At 40.3% G+C, this 14,877-nt stretch overlaps 5 protein-coding genes across 10 annotated transcripts; 1 reads left to right on the forward strand and 4 right to left on the reverse strand.

Annotated features, from left to right (window-relative positions):
* Positions 1 to 2,464: 2,464 nt before the first annotated feature.
* AT3G14060 (uncharacterized protein) lies at positions 2,465 to 3,406 on the reverse strand. The gene has a single exon (NM_112260.3). The coding sequence runs from the start codon at positions 3,232 to 3,234 to the stop codon at positions 2,857 to 2,859; it is 378 nt and encodes a 125-aa protein (NP_566472.1). The 5' UTR covers positions 3,235 to 3,406; the 3' UTR covers positions 2,465 to 2,856.
* A 315-nt stretch (positions 3,407 to 3,721) lies between these two features.
* AT3G14067 (Subtilase family protein) lies at positions 3,722 to 6,628 on the reverse strand. Its single transcript, NM_112261.4, has one exon. It carries the CDS (start codon positions 6,435 to 6,437, stop codon positions 4,104 to 4,106), a length of 2,334 nt encoding a protein of 777 aa, NP_566473.2. The 5' UTR covers positions 6,438 to 6,628; the 3' UTR covers positions 3,722 to 4,103.
* Positions 6,627 to 9,046, reverse strand: CAX9 (cation exchanger 9). Its single transcript, NM_112262.2, has one exon. The coding sequence runs from the start codon at positions 8,755 to 8,757 to the stop codon at positions 6,826 to 6,828; it is 1,932 nt and encodes a 643-aa protein (NP_566474.1). The 5' UTR covers positions 8,758 to 9,046; the 3' UTR covers positions 6,627 to 6,825.
* Positions 9,047 to 9,251: 205 nt separating this feature from the next.
* On the reverse strand, positions 9,252 to 12,762 carry AT3G14075 (Mono-/di-acylglycerol lipase, N-terminal;Lipase, class 3). 3 transcript variants are annotated; one of them, NM_001202958.1, is made up of 8 exons: positions 12,532 to 12,762; positions 11,725 to 12,034; positions 11,422 to 11,619; positions 11,066 to 11,338; positions 10,845 to 10,947; positions 10,637 to 10,755; positions 10,352 to 10,528; positions 9,252 to 10,263 (listed from the first exon to the last, which is right to left on the reverse strand). In NM_001202958.1, the coding sequence occupies exons 2-8, from the start codon at positions 12,019 to 12,021 to the stop codon at positions 9,502 to 9,504; spliced, it is 1,929 nt and encodes a 642-aa protein (NP_001189887.1). In that variant the 5' UTR covers positions 12,022 to 12,034; positions 12,532 to 12,762; the 3' UTR covers positions 9,252 to 9,501. The 3 variants fall into 3 exon arrangements, with proteins under 3 accessions (NP_001189887.1, NP_566475.1, NP_001327771.1); NM_112263.4 differs by having other exon boundaries at positions 9,285 to 10,263; positions 12,506 to 12,731; NM_001338099.1 differs by having other exon boundaries at positions 9,285 to 10,263; positions 11,725 to 12,672.
* A 228-nt stretch (positions 12,763 to 12,990) lies between these two features.
* Positions 12,991 to 14,877, forward strand: LSM1B (Small nuclear ribonucleoprotein family protein). Of its 4 annotated transcripts, none has more exons than NM_112264.4 (6): positions 12,991 to 13,174; positions 13,285 to 13,460; positions 14,064 to 14,132; positions 14,224 to 14,339; positions 14,425 to 14,487; positions 14,595 to 14,877. In NM_112264.4, the coding sequence occupies exons 2-6, from the start codon at positions 13,400 to 13,402 to the stop codon at positions 14,670 to 14,672; spliced, it is 387 nt and encodes a 128-aa protein (NP_566476.1). In that variant the 5' UTR covers positions 12,991 to 13,174; positions 13,285 to 13,399; the 3' UTR covers positions 14,673 to 14,877. The 4 variants fall into 4 exon arrangements, with proteins under 4 accessions (NP_566476.1, NP_850580.1, NP_001326378.1 ...); NM_001338100.1 differs by having other exon boundaries at positions 13,048 to 13,174; positions 14,224 to 14,331; NM_180249.4 differs by having other exon boundaries at positions 12,991 to 13,460; positions 14,595 to 14,866.

Here is a 14,877-nt window from a genome sequence, read left to right on the forward strand (position 1 = left end):
AGAGACTTGTGTCATTAAAAAAATGATGACACACTAAAATGATTAAGAATATATCCTATCAGATGACATCGATATCTCAACTCCAATTTGGCTATAAAATATTTAAAAGCATAGTTTATGGAGTACTAGTCACTAAATGGCTTTTGTGTGCTGATTAAAGACATTTTAAGTTAATTGTACTTTAACCTAACTTGTGTGATAAACTACAAGTCTCATACTTAGATCTAATATTTCTTCTTCGAATATTTTTGTATGTAAATTTTGAAAACTTAGTAAAACTCAAATCCTAATAAGACTCTGATAAATCTAAATATTTAGCATGTAGGTTTTCTATATGAATTGAATGTTTAGGTTTTATAATAGAATTTCACACTAATGAGTACTCCAATAAGCATATCATTCTTTAACCAAACGAATACATATAAAACTCAACGACAACTTTCTATAATTTTATTCCTGTTTCAAATAAGATATTCGTAATCACTATTATTCACATATGCTTTCTCTAGCTTCACGCCAATGCATGATGACACCGCCATTTTTATTTTTGTAAGTTATTGAATTAATCAGATTTATTTTAGTATCTTCATTATCCACTTGGGATTTTTTTTTTTTTTTAAAATGAAGATAGGCTTATAGCACAGTGTCAACGGCAGCTGAGTCATGCCATCTGTATCAGCGTCAACTTGAATCACTTGATCCACTTTTAACTAGTCTCAATATGGATTATGGCGACTGTTTACCAAAAAAACAATCTCTTTATTACTATTTAACATAGTTGTTTTACTTTTTGGCAAATGGAATTTGTTACTTTAAACATGAACAAAATATCAGCAAATTGTACAAAAAGGGTCCACCATGAGATTTATGTTTGTCTACTACTTTTCGTTTTTACTTTCTATCGTTTTATTTCGTTTATTTCGCGAGGTCTCGTCATTGGTTATTTTTTGCATCAATAAGAGGAATCTGAATCGAACCCACATTGCTGGCTTGGTTAATAACTCTTCGAAGCCGTCTACTCAAATAGTATTAGCTTGATGATACTAATAAAGGGTGATAAAGTTTATATCTACAAAGGTAAATATAAATCTATTTATAAATAGCATGGAATCGATATGCAATTTGAGACTCGGTTGATTACTAGATTATTCAACAGAAAAAAAGAAAACTACATGTATAGTGAAATCAATTCCTTCAAATGGAACTAACACAGTCAAACATGATTGGTTTATTGAGGAAAAAAAAAGATGGATGGTTAATGATATCAAGGCAAGGGCAACAGTGACATTTTGATGCATTGATGTTGGATTCATAAAACCCTTCAAATATATTGTAAGTTAATATGCCCGATAGTCTAGAAGATAGGAAGGGAGTGTTGATAAGGACACACCGACGCGTTCCGGAGAAAAACTTTAGAAAGAAGAATTGAACTTGACACGCGTCTAATTTGGCGGCCATTAGAAAAAAAATGGGTGTCACGCTCATATCACGTGTCCATACCCTAGCATCAACTCCATGACTTGTGGGGATCACGGTGTCTTTTTAAACATCAAACGGCTACGGTTGAGTCTTCTTCGGCTTGAACTCAGTTACAGCCGTAAATCTACTTCTACGGTTGTTGATAGTCAGCTGGTCAAAGTCTGATACATTCTGTATCACGTGCGTCACGTGTGTTAGTGTATTAATATGATATTTTCGTTTTTGTATGTCGACGGCGGAAGAAGATTCATATAATTCAATTTTAGTTGGTTAGAGAATATTGGATTTATATGCAGACTTGGAGATATTTAGTGGAATCAGATCGGTTAGTTTCGGTTTATGACAAGAAGATGTGGTCCCTAAATAATTGGGTAATGTGATTTGCGTAAGAAGCAAACGTATTATGAGGATTATGTCAGCTATGACTTTAAGTCTTTAACCACGTGGAATTGTTGCGTTTGCCTTCACGCAACTAGCCTCCTTACACACGCATCCTCGTTCCGGTTTTCTCTTAACCGAGAAAATAACACGCTCGTGTATATTACTCTGGCTTAGTTTGAGTAAGCTTATTCATTAGCCCATTACTCTAGCTCCTGGACTGGGCTGAAAACTAAGTATTTTGGGTTTATAAAACCCAATGATTTATATCACTCTTTTTAGTGTTTTTACAAAAACAATTGGGAACCCAAAGAATTTTGTCAAATTCGTAAAACCCACTGAAGTACAGCAAAGTTTGAAGCAAAGAAAATATGTTTTTTATACTAACAAAGCATAATCATGATTTATACCTTTTAATCCAGGGTGATTTAGGTGAGTGATCTAATTTTGAACAAAAATTTAGTAAATGACTACGCTAACAACAAACTGGTGAATAACAAAAATTAATATCCTACACTTGTGCGAAATCGTGTGTATATATACTCGAATGATATAATATCTTCATACTCATAACCGGAAAAAAAAGAAAGAGAATTGAAGTATATATTTTCTTTGAAGTTAGGGAGAACAAAACATCTAGCTACCGCACAAATATGAAGTACCTGCATATCATGTAAGTCAACACATAAAAATATGAACAGCAATATCTTTTAGCCGACAAGAATCTTACGGACCAAGTTTTTCTCATGGTCCAACAATTCAAAGTTCCCTTTGTTTTTCATATCTTGTTTCTTTCATACTGTTTCATATATAGTTCATGACATCTTTTTAATAAAGAAGTTTTTGACATTTTTGTGACAGAATTGTTATACGCAAATTAAATTTTTACATATAATTTTAGACAGAAAGAAATTGAAATATATAGTTTAGACGGATATTTAAAACACCCCCAAAATTATGAAGGTAATTAATTTGATACTCAAAAGTGAGATAATTTAGTTATACAAGAAAAAAACGAGGTTGGTCGACGTAGCCGGACATGGGACAGAAAGATAAGCCTAAGCCAGGAGCGGCAAAAGCAGCCGTTTCCACCGTCATGCGCTGCTGGATGGTGGCGGCTCCGGCTTCCTCGAACTCTTTCACTATAGTACGATAATACGCTTTGATCTTCTTCACGAGCCTCACGTAGTACAGTCTCAGCCACTTGAGTCTCATCCTCGTCACCACCTTCTTGAGCGAGAAACTACCACGTGGCGTACTGTTTTTCCCGCCGAGACGCACAACTTGTGGTTTACGACGACGGAGATAGATCTTTCGGCGACTCGACGGCCACCGGAATGCGCTGGAGGCGGCAGTGATGACTAAATGGGGATCCATAGAAATCCCGCGAGAGAATTTTTTAGAAGGAAGAAAGTGAAAGATGGTTTAAGGAGTTAGATTGATGAGAAACTTGTATACTTATATAAAGAGGTAGTAAGAGCCATGAAATTTGTTATGTGGTGACTTTATGACTAAATATGACATATTACGTAATTTCCGTGAAGTGAATAATGAAGAAGGCCAGTAAGTAGATAAGCTTAGACAAAAGAGTAAGCCATTGTATGTCTTGCTGTAGAAGACGACACAAAATTACGTAGCTCAAGGGACCCATTTTGTCTATATATTACATAGAAAGTCCACTTTAGTTCGGTTTTTATAAGTTGTAGTGAAAACCATTCACCCGAAAATGATATGTTTCTTGACTTCTGAATAGTTTGTGTGTGCGTTAATTAATGGACGGCTTGTGTTTATTTCATTTATTTATTTCTGCTTTGATGTTGACTAATGCTATAGTACTTTTTTGCTCTTATATACACAAATTTTCTCTCATCAAATTTTGACATTTTAATTGACTGCATAATTCACCTTTTTGCTCTTATAAACACAAAACGTTTATGGTAAAAAACAAGGTTTTTCGCATTTGATAACCATGACATCAACGTGGCTTCACAGTCCGCATTTAACTTATAGTGATCCAAATATAGCATATTGTCAAATTGAAATCAAACAAGAATCTAAAAGTTTACAAATGCCAATCGGATTTTCTGCTCATTCACACCCCATGCATAGTGGTCTAACCCAAGAGTGAGGGCTCATTAATGAGTATACAGATCGGCCCATTAACAACATGGCCCTTTTAACAAACCCGACAGGACTTTTTTCTTTTTAATGAAAACATACAACCAGAGCCCAATTTCAATGATCAATCAGAAGGACTGAACTGATCCCTGACCCCATTGGACGGCCACCGGACTCTTAACAACGTGTTCACCGTCTGTCCATTCGATCGACCCGAATTCATGACCCGGCACGGATCCGACTCCTCCGCCGAGCACAACGCTCTTAAATGTGACTTCATACTCCAACACGCTCTTCTCCTTGCTGAACGCAAGCTTGCTTGGAGAAACATCAATCTCAACATTCGCCGGAGATTTAACTCCGACTTCGTACACAGCGTCGACATTGCTTCCCACGTTTTTGACAACCCTTTTGTATTTCACAACTTCCCCGGTCGATGCGAAAACCACGGAGAAAGATGGGTAATTGAGATCGCCGGCGGTTCTTAGCTTGCTCGTTTCACATGCGTCGTAAAGAGTTGGATCTTGAAGAAAGACTAGAATCCCCGGAAACTCGTATCCCACGGCGCAGAGGAAAGCTACGTACTCTTTGACCTCGATGTCGTAAACCAAACCAGGATTCAAAGCTTTGTTTGGATCGACGTGTCCAGCTCCGTGGATGAATGAGTTCGATGATTTACCGGTGGCGAGATCCTCGATTGGTTCGCCGGAGTTTTCGACATCGTAAGCGGTGGTTACAAGGGCGGATTTGATTGCTGCAGGTGACCAATCGGGATGAGCTTTACGGAGGAGAGCGGCGAGTCCACTAACGTGTGGGCACGACATCGATGTACCGGAGATGATGTTGAATTGAACCCGTCTTGGATCGATATCTAAATCGGTAGGACCAACCATCCCGGTCCAACCGGCTAAAATGTTGACTCCAGGAGCAATCACGTCCGGTTTAAGAATAACCGGTGTCAAGTGATTCGGTCCACGGCTGGAGAAAGCGGCGACTCTGGGAGAAGGAGGAGATGGTCCGATCAAAGTGCCTAGGAAACTGATTTTTGCAGTGGGAGAGTCTGATGTTTTGATGTAGTCGCGGATTTGATCTCCAGCTTTAGCTCCAACCATTGTCGCCGGGACGAGATGCGAATCGGCGGTTAATTCTTCACCGCTTTCAGCTGTGTTCGCCAGAATCATACCAGCACCACCGGCTAGCTTGACTGCACTTCCTTTCTCAACTCTTGCGTTGCCTCCTCTGTCACAGAGCACGATTTTGCCTTCAACCAATGATGAATTCAATTTCCCAGGGTAACACAATCTGCTTCCGCAATCGCCGGAATATACCAGAGAAAGTTGAGAATCCGGTAGAGATTCGCCTGCGTACAGTGATGTTCCCGTGAAGACTTTCCCGTCTCCCGTGATTGCGTTTGCGGCGAATTCTCTATCGACGGTGGACGCACCAACGGTTAAGATCCATGGAGCGATGTTCGTCGCGGTTTCAGGATTAGGACCAGAATTCCCAGCGGAGCAAGAAACGACGATGCCGTGCCGCGTGGCTCCAAATGCTCCGATCGCTATAGAGTCCGTGTGATACTCCGGGGCGGAACCGCTGGCTCCGACGGAGAGAGAGATAACGTGAACACCGTCGGCAACCGCCTGATCCATGGCGGCGAGGATATCGGAATCGTAACATCCGCCGGTCCAACAGATTTTGTAAGCGGCGATTCTCGCCTTTGACGCCATCCCAGTAGCTGTTCCGCGCGCGTACTGGTACAAACTCGCGTTAGCAACCACCGATCCAGCTGCCGTAGATGCCGTGTGCGTGCCATGACCTTCTGTATCACGCGGCGATCTCGATTCCTTGGCTGCATGCTTTTTTGTTCCATTCCGTTGCGTTAAATATCCCCTGTAAAACGCTCGAGCTCCGATAAGCTTCCGATTGCAAGATGAGGCAGGAAAATCAGGTCCGATCTCGCACTCGCCTTTCCAGGTAGATGGAATTGGACCGAGACCTGAATCCGAGAAACTTGGATGTTCCGGCCAGATTCCAGTATCTAAAACGCCGACGATCACGTCTTCCCCGTAATTTGAGTTGCTCCAGAGTCCAGAGTTTTGGGAGAAACCGAGGAAGGCAGGCGTGTGAGTTGTGTGGATCTCACGCGCTTGATCAGGTATAACGGAGATGACTGAAGGATGACGGCGGAGGGCGGCGGTTTGGATAGGGGAGAGACGAGCGGAGAAGCCATGAACGGCGCGTGAATAAGAGTAGAGCAGCGTTGCTGGTTGGGGAGAAGAAGGGAGAGAGCGAAGGAGAGAGACGTGCCAGTTGTTGTGGGAGGAGAAGAGGGAAGGCTTATGAGATCTCTGCACATGGACGATGTAGGATTCTAAGCCATCCGATGAAGAAGAAGAAGGGGAAAAGAAACAGAGGAGGAGAGGGAAGACGAAGAAGATGGAGGAAAGAGAGAGCTTAGCCATGGCAATGGCGATGGAAGAAGAAGATTCGTTGTGGGTGATAACTTTTGGTGACGTATTTATTATCTCTGAATCTTGTATTTCGTCTATATGCCACGTCTGCAATTTATCAATAATTGGTCCCAAATGATTCTTCGAAAAGATAACAGTGAATAATGGAATAATCAAGGAGGAGACGTGGGTCACATGACTGCTTTAATGTTGACACGAGGATAATAAGAAATGTTTGCGGTTATGAAAATGGGCAGGTATGACAAAAGGACAAACCAATAACAAACAAACACACTAAGATTCAAAACTACGACTCTCATGTCATGATCAATTCTTTGGTATACAATAAGCCTCTGATTAGTTTGTTGGTTAGAGACTAAACAAGGTTATACATAGCTCTTTAAGCAGCCCATGGTATGAATCCCATGGCGCAGCTCAGCCTGAAAGTGACGAATATCAGATATATTGCAATGAGTCCAACACCTAAGGTTCTGCTAGGTTGCATGTCGTTGCGCGGGAGTATCACCATAGCCCAAACCAAACCGAGTACTAGAAACCCAAGTGTGTAGAATAGGCTTTTGTCTTCTGGTAGCATGTATGTGTCAGGACTCTTGGACCATGCGCCAAAAAGCATCGACATACCTAGCCCGACGAGTGTGTTGAACATTGGACCGGCGTAGCATCCCGATAGAGCGATTTGTACACCATCCCCACCGTTCATTGTCAATGCGATATTCGATACTAAGTCACCCATTGAGTTTCCCCAAGCAAGTACTGTTAGCGCAAGTATCGACGGGTTGATTCCGTAAATCTCACCAAATGTCACCAGAAGAGCAACGAGTTCGTTTGCTATCATGTAGAACCATACGATGCTCATTATAAACCCACCAAGAACCCAAGGGATCAAGAATCTTCGAGGTGGGTGATCAGGTTCTGTGTTTTTGTAAGCCAGAAAGCCAAGAGTGGAGCCTATAACAACGCTGAAAAAGTATGCGACACCACAAGCTTGGAGACTCACATCGTCTTGGCTACTCCAGAGAGACGCCAAAAGGACAGGCGCTAATGAGACGCTGGCCACAGCATATGTCTTTGACCATGTATCTTCTTCGACCGATGGAATTGTTAATCTCCTTGGAATGGTCAGCGGAATTTCCAACAAGGAAGTGAATTTAGTACATGAGGAGCTCTCTACTTCTGCAGTGTCATCAATCCATCCCCAAGGTGGCCTGTCTTCATCATGTACACTAACTTTTGCGAAATGGTTTGAATAGATGGCCACATTTGACGCCCACATCCACTGAGGAAGACTCTGTAGCCGAGGTGGACCATCCTCAGTCTCAGTTTCTATCAAGGGGGTATTCATTGGCATATCCTCTCCAACACTCGGGGAAAACACACTTCCTTGCATAGGTAGCAAAGGAGTAAGAGCCTCTAGTTTAAACCTCTTAGCATGTTTTCTCAGAATCACATTCGCTGCCACAAGGAAAGCATAAACCACATATATTGAGACAAACGCGATGGCAATCCGGACTGTCACTCTACCAACCATCAAAATCACCAGCAAAGACACAAGCGAGAAAAGGAAGAAACTCAAGTCTCTGATGAAGCAATTCTTATCGATCTTGACTTCCTTATCCGCAACACAAAGCGAAACAATCCCTACAACAACAGAAGTAACAAACACAGCACCACCCAAGACGCTGTTAAGACCAACTTCTCCTTTATCTGTACCAACAAAAGCAGCTATACTAGCAAACACATCTGGTGCTCCATTCCCAAGAGGAAGTAAAGTAACACCAGCAACAGTTGGAGGCAGCCTCAAAAGCTTTGAAAGCTTCTCCAGTGAACAACAAAAGTAATCAGCAGCAGTATTACCCAACAGATAAAACAAAGCAACAAGCCAAACACCTAACATCATGTAACCCAAGATACTGAAATCTCTACAGGAGCAGTAAAAGAAGCTGAGGTAATCAAAGAATCCATCAGGGGAACAAATTGGGTTTGCTTTTAAGAACTCGCATTGATCAGCATAACCCATGTGTTTGTGTAACCCTGAGCATAAAACAGTACTACTGCTACTCAAGCTGCTATTATTACCAGAACCATTCGTTTCAATTTGCCTCGCATTTCTACGAATTACCATAAACTGGGTGATACCTCCGGAGGTTGAGCCACTACCACCATTGACGAAAGACGCGTTCCTTAACAAAGGGTTTCTGAGTAATTCGCTCCGATCAAAGAAGAAGCAAAACAGAACCAGAGCACAAATCCCATTGAAAACCCCTCGAAATTTGGGGGTTTTCGAGCTGTAAAGAAAACTAACCGCGCTCATTATTCAAAACTTTATATTACCAAGCAAGCATCGATGATCATAAACCCCAAAACCTAACCGAACCAGAAAGGGGCCTAGGGTTTCAAGCAAACAAGATACGATATTGAAAAACCCAAGGATCCTCAGTTTCGATCAGGTGGTCACCAAGATTAATCAGCGATCGAGAAATTGTAATAAACCTGGGAATTTAGAGTTGGGAAAAGAGAATTGGCAAAAGAGAAATGGTGTGCTACGAAACAATGGTGAGGAATCTGCGCCGGTCAAAACAATGTTCAGGTTCATTTGACACGGAATCATATCAAACGATAGACGTGGCATTCTTTTCATTTTTCTAAAAACTGATGATTCGTTAGTTGTCTAGTTGATCATAATAAAATGATCAATAAAAAATAACATATCACAAATTTTAGACTTTAGGGCGTATTATTTGACTATTTAAAACGACAATGATACTACTTTACTCAGTCGTGGTTACTGGTTCGTTAGAAAGAGACATTCTAATGTTCGATTCATTATGAGAATACATATACTTTCTTGTCGATTCCCCATGGGAAAAGACAATCTTCTAACTCATTAAAATAACGAAAATAGCTTTTAAGTATTTCTGTACATTTTGTAAATATAAATAAACATTTTCGAGTATTGGACTCATAAAGATAAATAGATAATAGTCAATAAGTAGTATTTACAACAGCAAATACAAATTTTACCGCCAAAAAAGGAAGGAAAGTAAGAACAAAAGCTTCAAGGATGTTGTTCCACTGTTAGCTCTTGTATTAGCCGTTCGATCTGTCGCCTGTAAACAGGCATGAAATGATCGCTTATCATCCTCTGCGATAACCTCACCTTACTATACAATGACCTCGGCGTCAGAAATATTCCTACTCTACCCTCCTCCACCGTCTCCACTGTCTCAGGCCTCTCGAGGGCAGAACCATCTTCGTCTTCTTCTTCGTTAGGCTCTACGGCCTCGGGCCGCACCGTGACAATATGCATGATTTTACCCGCTGGGAGGAATCTGCGGGATTCTTTCATCTCGGCCGTCTGGCTCTCCGGCGGGGCCACACCGGCCTCTGCAATGACGGCTTCTTCTTCTTCTTTTATTTCTTTTGCCACATCGGTTTCTTCAGGTTGCTCCGAAGAATCGTGGTAAAGGTCATGCTCCAGTTGCTGCCATAGCTCAGCTTCAGTCATCCGCTCTTCCCGTGTGTCCATTTCCGCTGGATCCTCACACTCGTCAAGATCAGTGGCTCCAAGACGAGGTGATGTTTCCTCGTAATTAGAACACTCGGCTTCTGATTTCCATTTCCCGGTGATTTCTTCATCCGTAACAAGAAGAGGATCCGAAGTTTCGGGTATATCTTGGGACATTGCTTCAGAAGTATCTAACTGATGTTCCGAGATTGACTGAGTAGCAGAGGCTCTGCGCCGGGGTCCCATACATGACCAAGAAGATATGCTTAGTGCAGGACGGGTCAGCATGCTTTGAGCTCTTCTCATCACAACCTGCAAAAGTTTTGTTTTATTCACAAAATTTTAGAGTCTCAAGTTCTATATTAAGTTTATAAGGATATTTCTTATATTTTATTCTTACCTGTGTGCCACTAGAAACCGGGCGTAACATTGCACCAGCGCCAGCAACTTTTGCTTTGGCAGTGGCCATCGATGGAAGTCGTGATCCTAAAGCCGTCGCTGAGCGATAAACAGTGCTGAGGATTCGGGTGTGTTCGATTTGATTTCTCAGATCATTTAGCCAAGCAGATGCTGTTACCTGATGAAAAGGTGGAAGGGAAGAATAAATAGTTTATCTCAAGAAAACACAACAGACGTTTTCCCAAGTATATAAATGAAGCATAGAATTTGGGTCTAGGAAGCTAACCTCAGCACGTAAGTCATCTACAGCTGCAGCAGAAAATGTAGGCACCAGATCAGCTCCGTTTATGACAGATACGATGAAGTCATTCCCAGAGTCGGCTAATTCCCAAGTCATACAAGCAGCTGAAGAAAATAGGTAGGAACAAGCACTAAGTCTTGTATCTTAAGAAGATATAAACATATATAATTGAAAACTAGATTGTATGAAAAACCTGGCGCAAATGTAACACATGTAGCTGTAGAGAGCATTTTCTGCTCCCGCATAATATATGTTAAAAGTGCAGCCGTTCCACCACCCAAAGAGTGCCCTACGATCTGCCAACAAAATGCAGGAGAATTACAATGTATAGGGCTAGAGACAATCTTTGGTTTCTCACACAATGGGTTTTAGGAAAAGTTGAAATAAAGATTAGAGAACGGGCTACAAAAGTACCTTGATTTTGTAATCTGGATATTGCTCAAGACCCTTGAGAAGACAAGGGGTGGCAAGTTTAGCTATACACCGGGCAGCAGCAACCATACCACAATGAGCATAACCTAAGACCAAATTGCTGACCCCTCTTTCATTTACAACAGTATGATGGAACGGTACGATTGCTCCAGTTGCAGCAGTCAAGGTATCTTTGATGCTATGCGTTCCACGAATCAATAACAGAAAATATTTTGTATTGTGATCGACAAGAACCGTAAAAGCTGGCTTCAATATCTACATGGTGCAAAATTCAAAACTAAACTTCTCAATTTCTATGTTGAAAAAGTGCCTAAGAGTTGAGAGTTGTTAAAGTTTACCCCAGCTTTGGGTTCATGAATAAGGACATTTTCCTTTGTAAAGCCGGTCTCTTCTAAGAAAAACGGAAACGACTTCTTGGAAAAATGCCAACACAATGTCAACAAGTGCAAAAGATATTTGAGTTCAGTGGCTACTTCTGATCCTCTAAGTTCTACACTATCTTTACCACCAAAGACACGATCAACATGTAGAAGTCCCTACGGTTTTAGGTACACAATTACAAAAAGTTCAATTTTGACCACAAGATAATTAGAAAAAAATCCAGAACTTAAGACCGTTAAAACGATGAAGAGATGTTATACCTGCCTCTTGATGAGAAAATTGATCCCAAACGCAAGATCACCAATAGGCCACTTCCCAAGAGTCTCAGAGTAAGTAAAACGAAGAGTCTCAGAAAGAGTAGAAATAGTCTCCAACCAAGTTGCCGGAGCTTGAATAAGCCTATGCGAAACACGGTCAATCCTCAAAGAAGGACGAGAAGCAGAAGCTTCAGAATTCTCATCGTCAACGTCAGATGGACCAGCTATTAATTTCCGATTCAACGTGTAATATAAAAGAGCAGCTGCTCCAGCTGCTGTTGCCATAGTTGCAGTTGCCATGATCAATCTATCCCTAAAATCATCAATGAAACAAATTCGCTCAATCCAAGACGAAACTCAATCTAATAAGAATACAAAATTTAAAGACAAAATCGATTGAAACTACATTGGATGCCACAATTTCAATCTCCAGATGCGTTCTTAAGTATCTCAGACTTATTCCAGAAATCTCCAAAAACATGTAAAGCTGGAAAATTGGATATAATTTCGTACAAAGAACATTCTTTTCACCAATTAACCCCAAAGAATTCGGGATACAAAAAAAAGAAGCCATTAATAGAAAACTCTCACTTTCCTGAAACTTCTCGAATACCACAACAAACCCTACTCCTGATAACTATCGCGTCTTTTAACCGATGCAAATCATAAAATTGAATGTGATTTAGCTTAAAATTGAACAGGATCGGTGAACTATAGAAACAAAACCCTAAATCCTACCCCAAGAATAGCATCGTTAAAACACGAAGTTCTTTGTGAATCAAACCTGGAAAAATAAGACGAAATCGTGACCTTAATTTGAGGGTTTTACAGTGGAGAAGGAAGGTTAAGGTTGCTTTAGCTTATGTACGATATCTCCGGGAAGGGGAAGCTGCTTTCTCTCCGATGATGTTGTTAGCTACAAGATGCTGCAATGCAAAAGTGTGAAAACAGAATTTTTTGTTTTGCTTTAAATAAACTGCGCTACGTTTTTGTGCTAAGCGAACGCCGCGTAGTTTCGCGCCGCCGAGATCTGATGCTTACGTGGGAATATATTATTGGATGACTTACCCATAAAAGCGTTTTAACATAAATCAAGCAGTAAATAATAATAGTGTTAAATCGACTTTTTTGGTCCATAAATTAAAATTTATTCGAAACAGATATTTTATTAGCTTGGAAGATTAGTCTCATTTATTTAAGAAACATTCAGTCACAATAATTATTAGGAAATTTAACATTAAATTGGAAAGTGCTTAAAGTATTAAAGTACAACGTCTTATCTATCGAGTTAAGAAATCGTGGACATTGCTTGAAAATAATAAAAAAGGGACAGTGGACGGATTTGCTCGCTAGTTTTCTCTTCGAATTTTCCACAAACAAATTTTCTCAGCCAAAGTTCGATCGGATCTGGGTTTTATATTTTTTTGAAGAACCCGTGTCCGTCTTCGATCAGGTGTCGAAAGTCTCAATCTTTTTTAATCACTTTATCAATTTAAACCCTTTGGTCAAAACCCTAATTTAGATTTCTCTTTCCGTCTTCACTTTTTTTTTTTCCTGTCAAAGTTCGCGTTCAATAGCCAAATCTTATCTCTTCAGCTGGAATCTGACGAACATTATTATCATCGGTAGTGTTCTATAGAAAGACCGAAAGTTTTCTTCAATTTCAAAGTCAGTGGCGATGTCGTGGGCTGGTCCTGAAGAAATTTATCTTTCAACATCACTCGCTAGTTATCTCGATAGTAAATCCGTCTCTCTTTCTCTCTGTTTCACATATTTGTTGAACCGTATGAATGCATGTAGTTAAAATAATTGGCCGTGATGGCTCTGTACGCATTTGGGAGCTCAATTTTGCAAACAATTCTCTGTTTTTTTGACGTTTGATTTTGACTTCTTATTGATATATAGGCTGTACTATTTTGTGGCTGTATCCAAAGCTTGTCAATTTTGGTGTTGAATTGTCTCAAAGAGACATTCATTGATTAAGATATTGATTATTGAATCAAAGCTTTAGTTTTTTTTTAATTGGGTCAAATCTAACTGTTCATCAGTTATTGTTGTCAAGCTAAATTTTAGCATGCGTGAGAGATTAGATGTGATTGAGGTTGCTGGCTCACTCTTTATTCAACTTACGAAGTATAAACTTTAACCTTTGTTGAAATTTAATTCACTATCGGCTTTTTGATGTTGGTTCTTTGAGTTTAAAAGTCAATGATCTTCTTTTGCTGATGTTTTTGGGCTATGAGTTAGTTCTCAATCTCATTTGGCGTACCGTTTTCTTTTTTAGATATGAATCAATGTGCATCAGTTACTTATGTATGTTGGCTCTGCTCTTGATGATGCAGGAAAACTACTTGTGCTTCTTAGAGATGGTAGAAAGCTAATGGGAACACTCCGTTCCTTTGATCAATTCGGTATTCACTTTTCTTTCCATGTTTCTAGATTTACGATATTGTTGATGAGCGGGAGAGATTTGACTTTTTTTTGTTCGTTGTAAATACACAGCCAATGCGGTTCTAGAAGGTGCGTGTGAGAGGGTAATTGTTGGTGAACAATACTGTGACATTCCTTTAGGCCTCTATGTAATCCGTGGAGAGAATGTTGTTTTGATTGGTGAGCTGGTAAGACTTCTCCTTGTTTGTCTTTTCTTGCTGTGTCACCTCGTGTTTTCCAATTCACTGAGTTTGACCTTAAACTATGTATTAGGACACGGAGAGAGAAGAGCTTCCTCCACATATGATTCGCGTCTCAGAGGCAGAGATTAAAAGGGTAAGACATCGCATAACATGTTCATTTTGATTAGCCAAATTTGATTCATTTGTGATGCTGTGTGCGTGCTGATGATTTGGTTTTCGGGAATCTGTCTGTTGATGCAGGCACAAAAGGTGGAGAGGGAAGCGAGTGAGCTGAGAGGAACAATGAGGAAGAGAATGGAGTTTCTTGACTTTGATTAAACCAGATTGTATCCCCATTCATTATTGGCTTGATGCTCTGCTTTGGCTCGCAAGTTTTATGATGAGCCTTTTTGGTGTGTTGACTTAGGGGATCGACGCAATTCTTGTGTTTCATTTTGGATGAATATGACAATAAATCTGTGTACTTTTGTCTTTGGATCTATTTACCTTTTTAAGAAAAAAATGTTAAGCAATTTCTTTCTCT

The sequence above is a fragment of the Arabidopsis thaliana genome, chromosome 3 (genome assembly GCF_000001735.4).
Source record: "Arabidopsis thaliana chromosome 3, partial sequence".
In the NCBI taxonomy this organism is placed as follows: Eukaryota; Viridiplantae; Streptophyta; class Magnoliopsida; order Brassicales; family Brassicaceae; genus Arabidopsis; species Arabidopsis thaliana.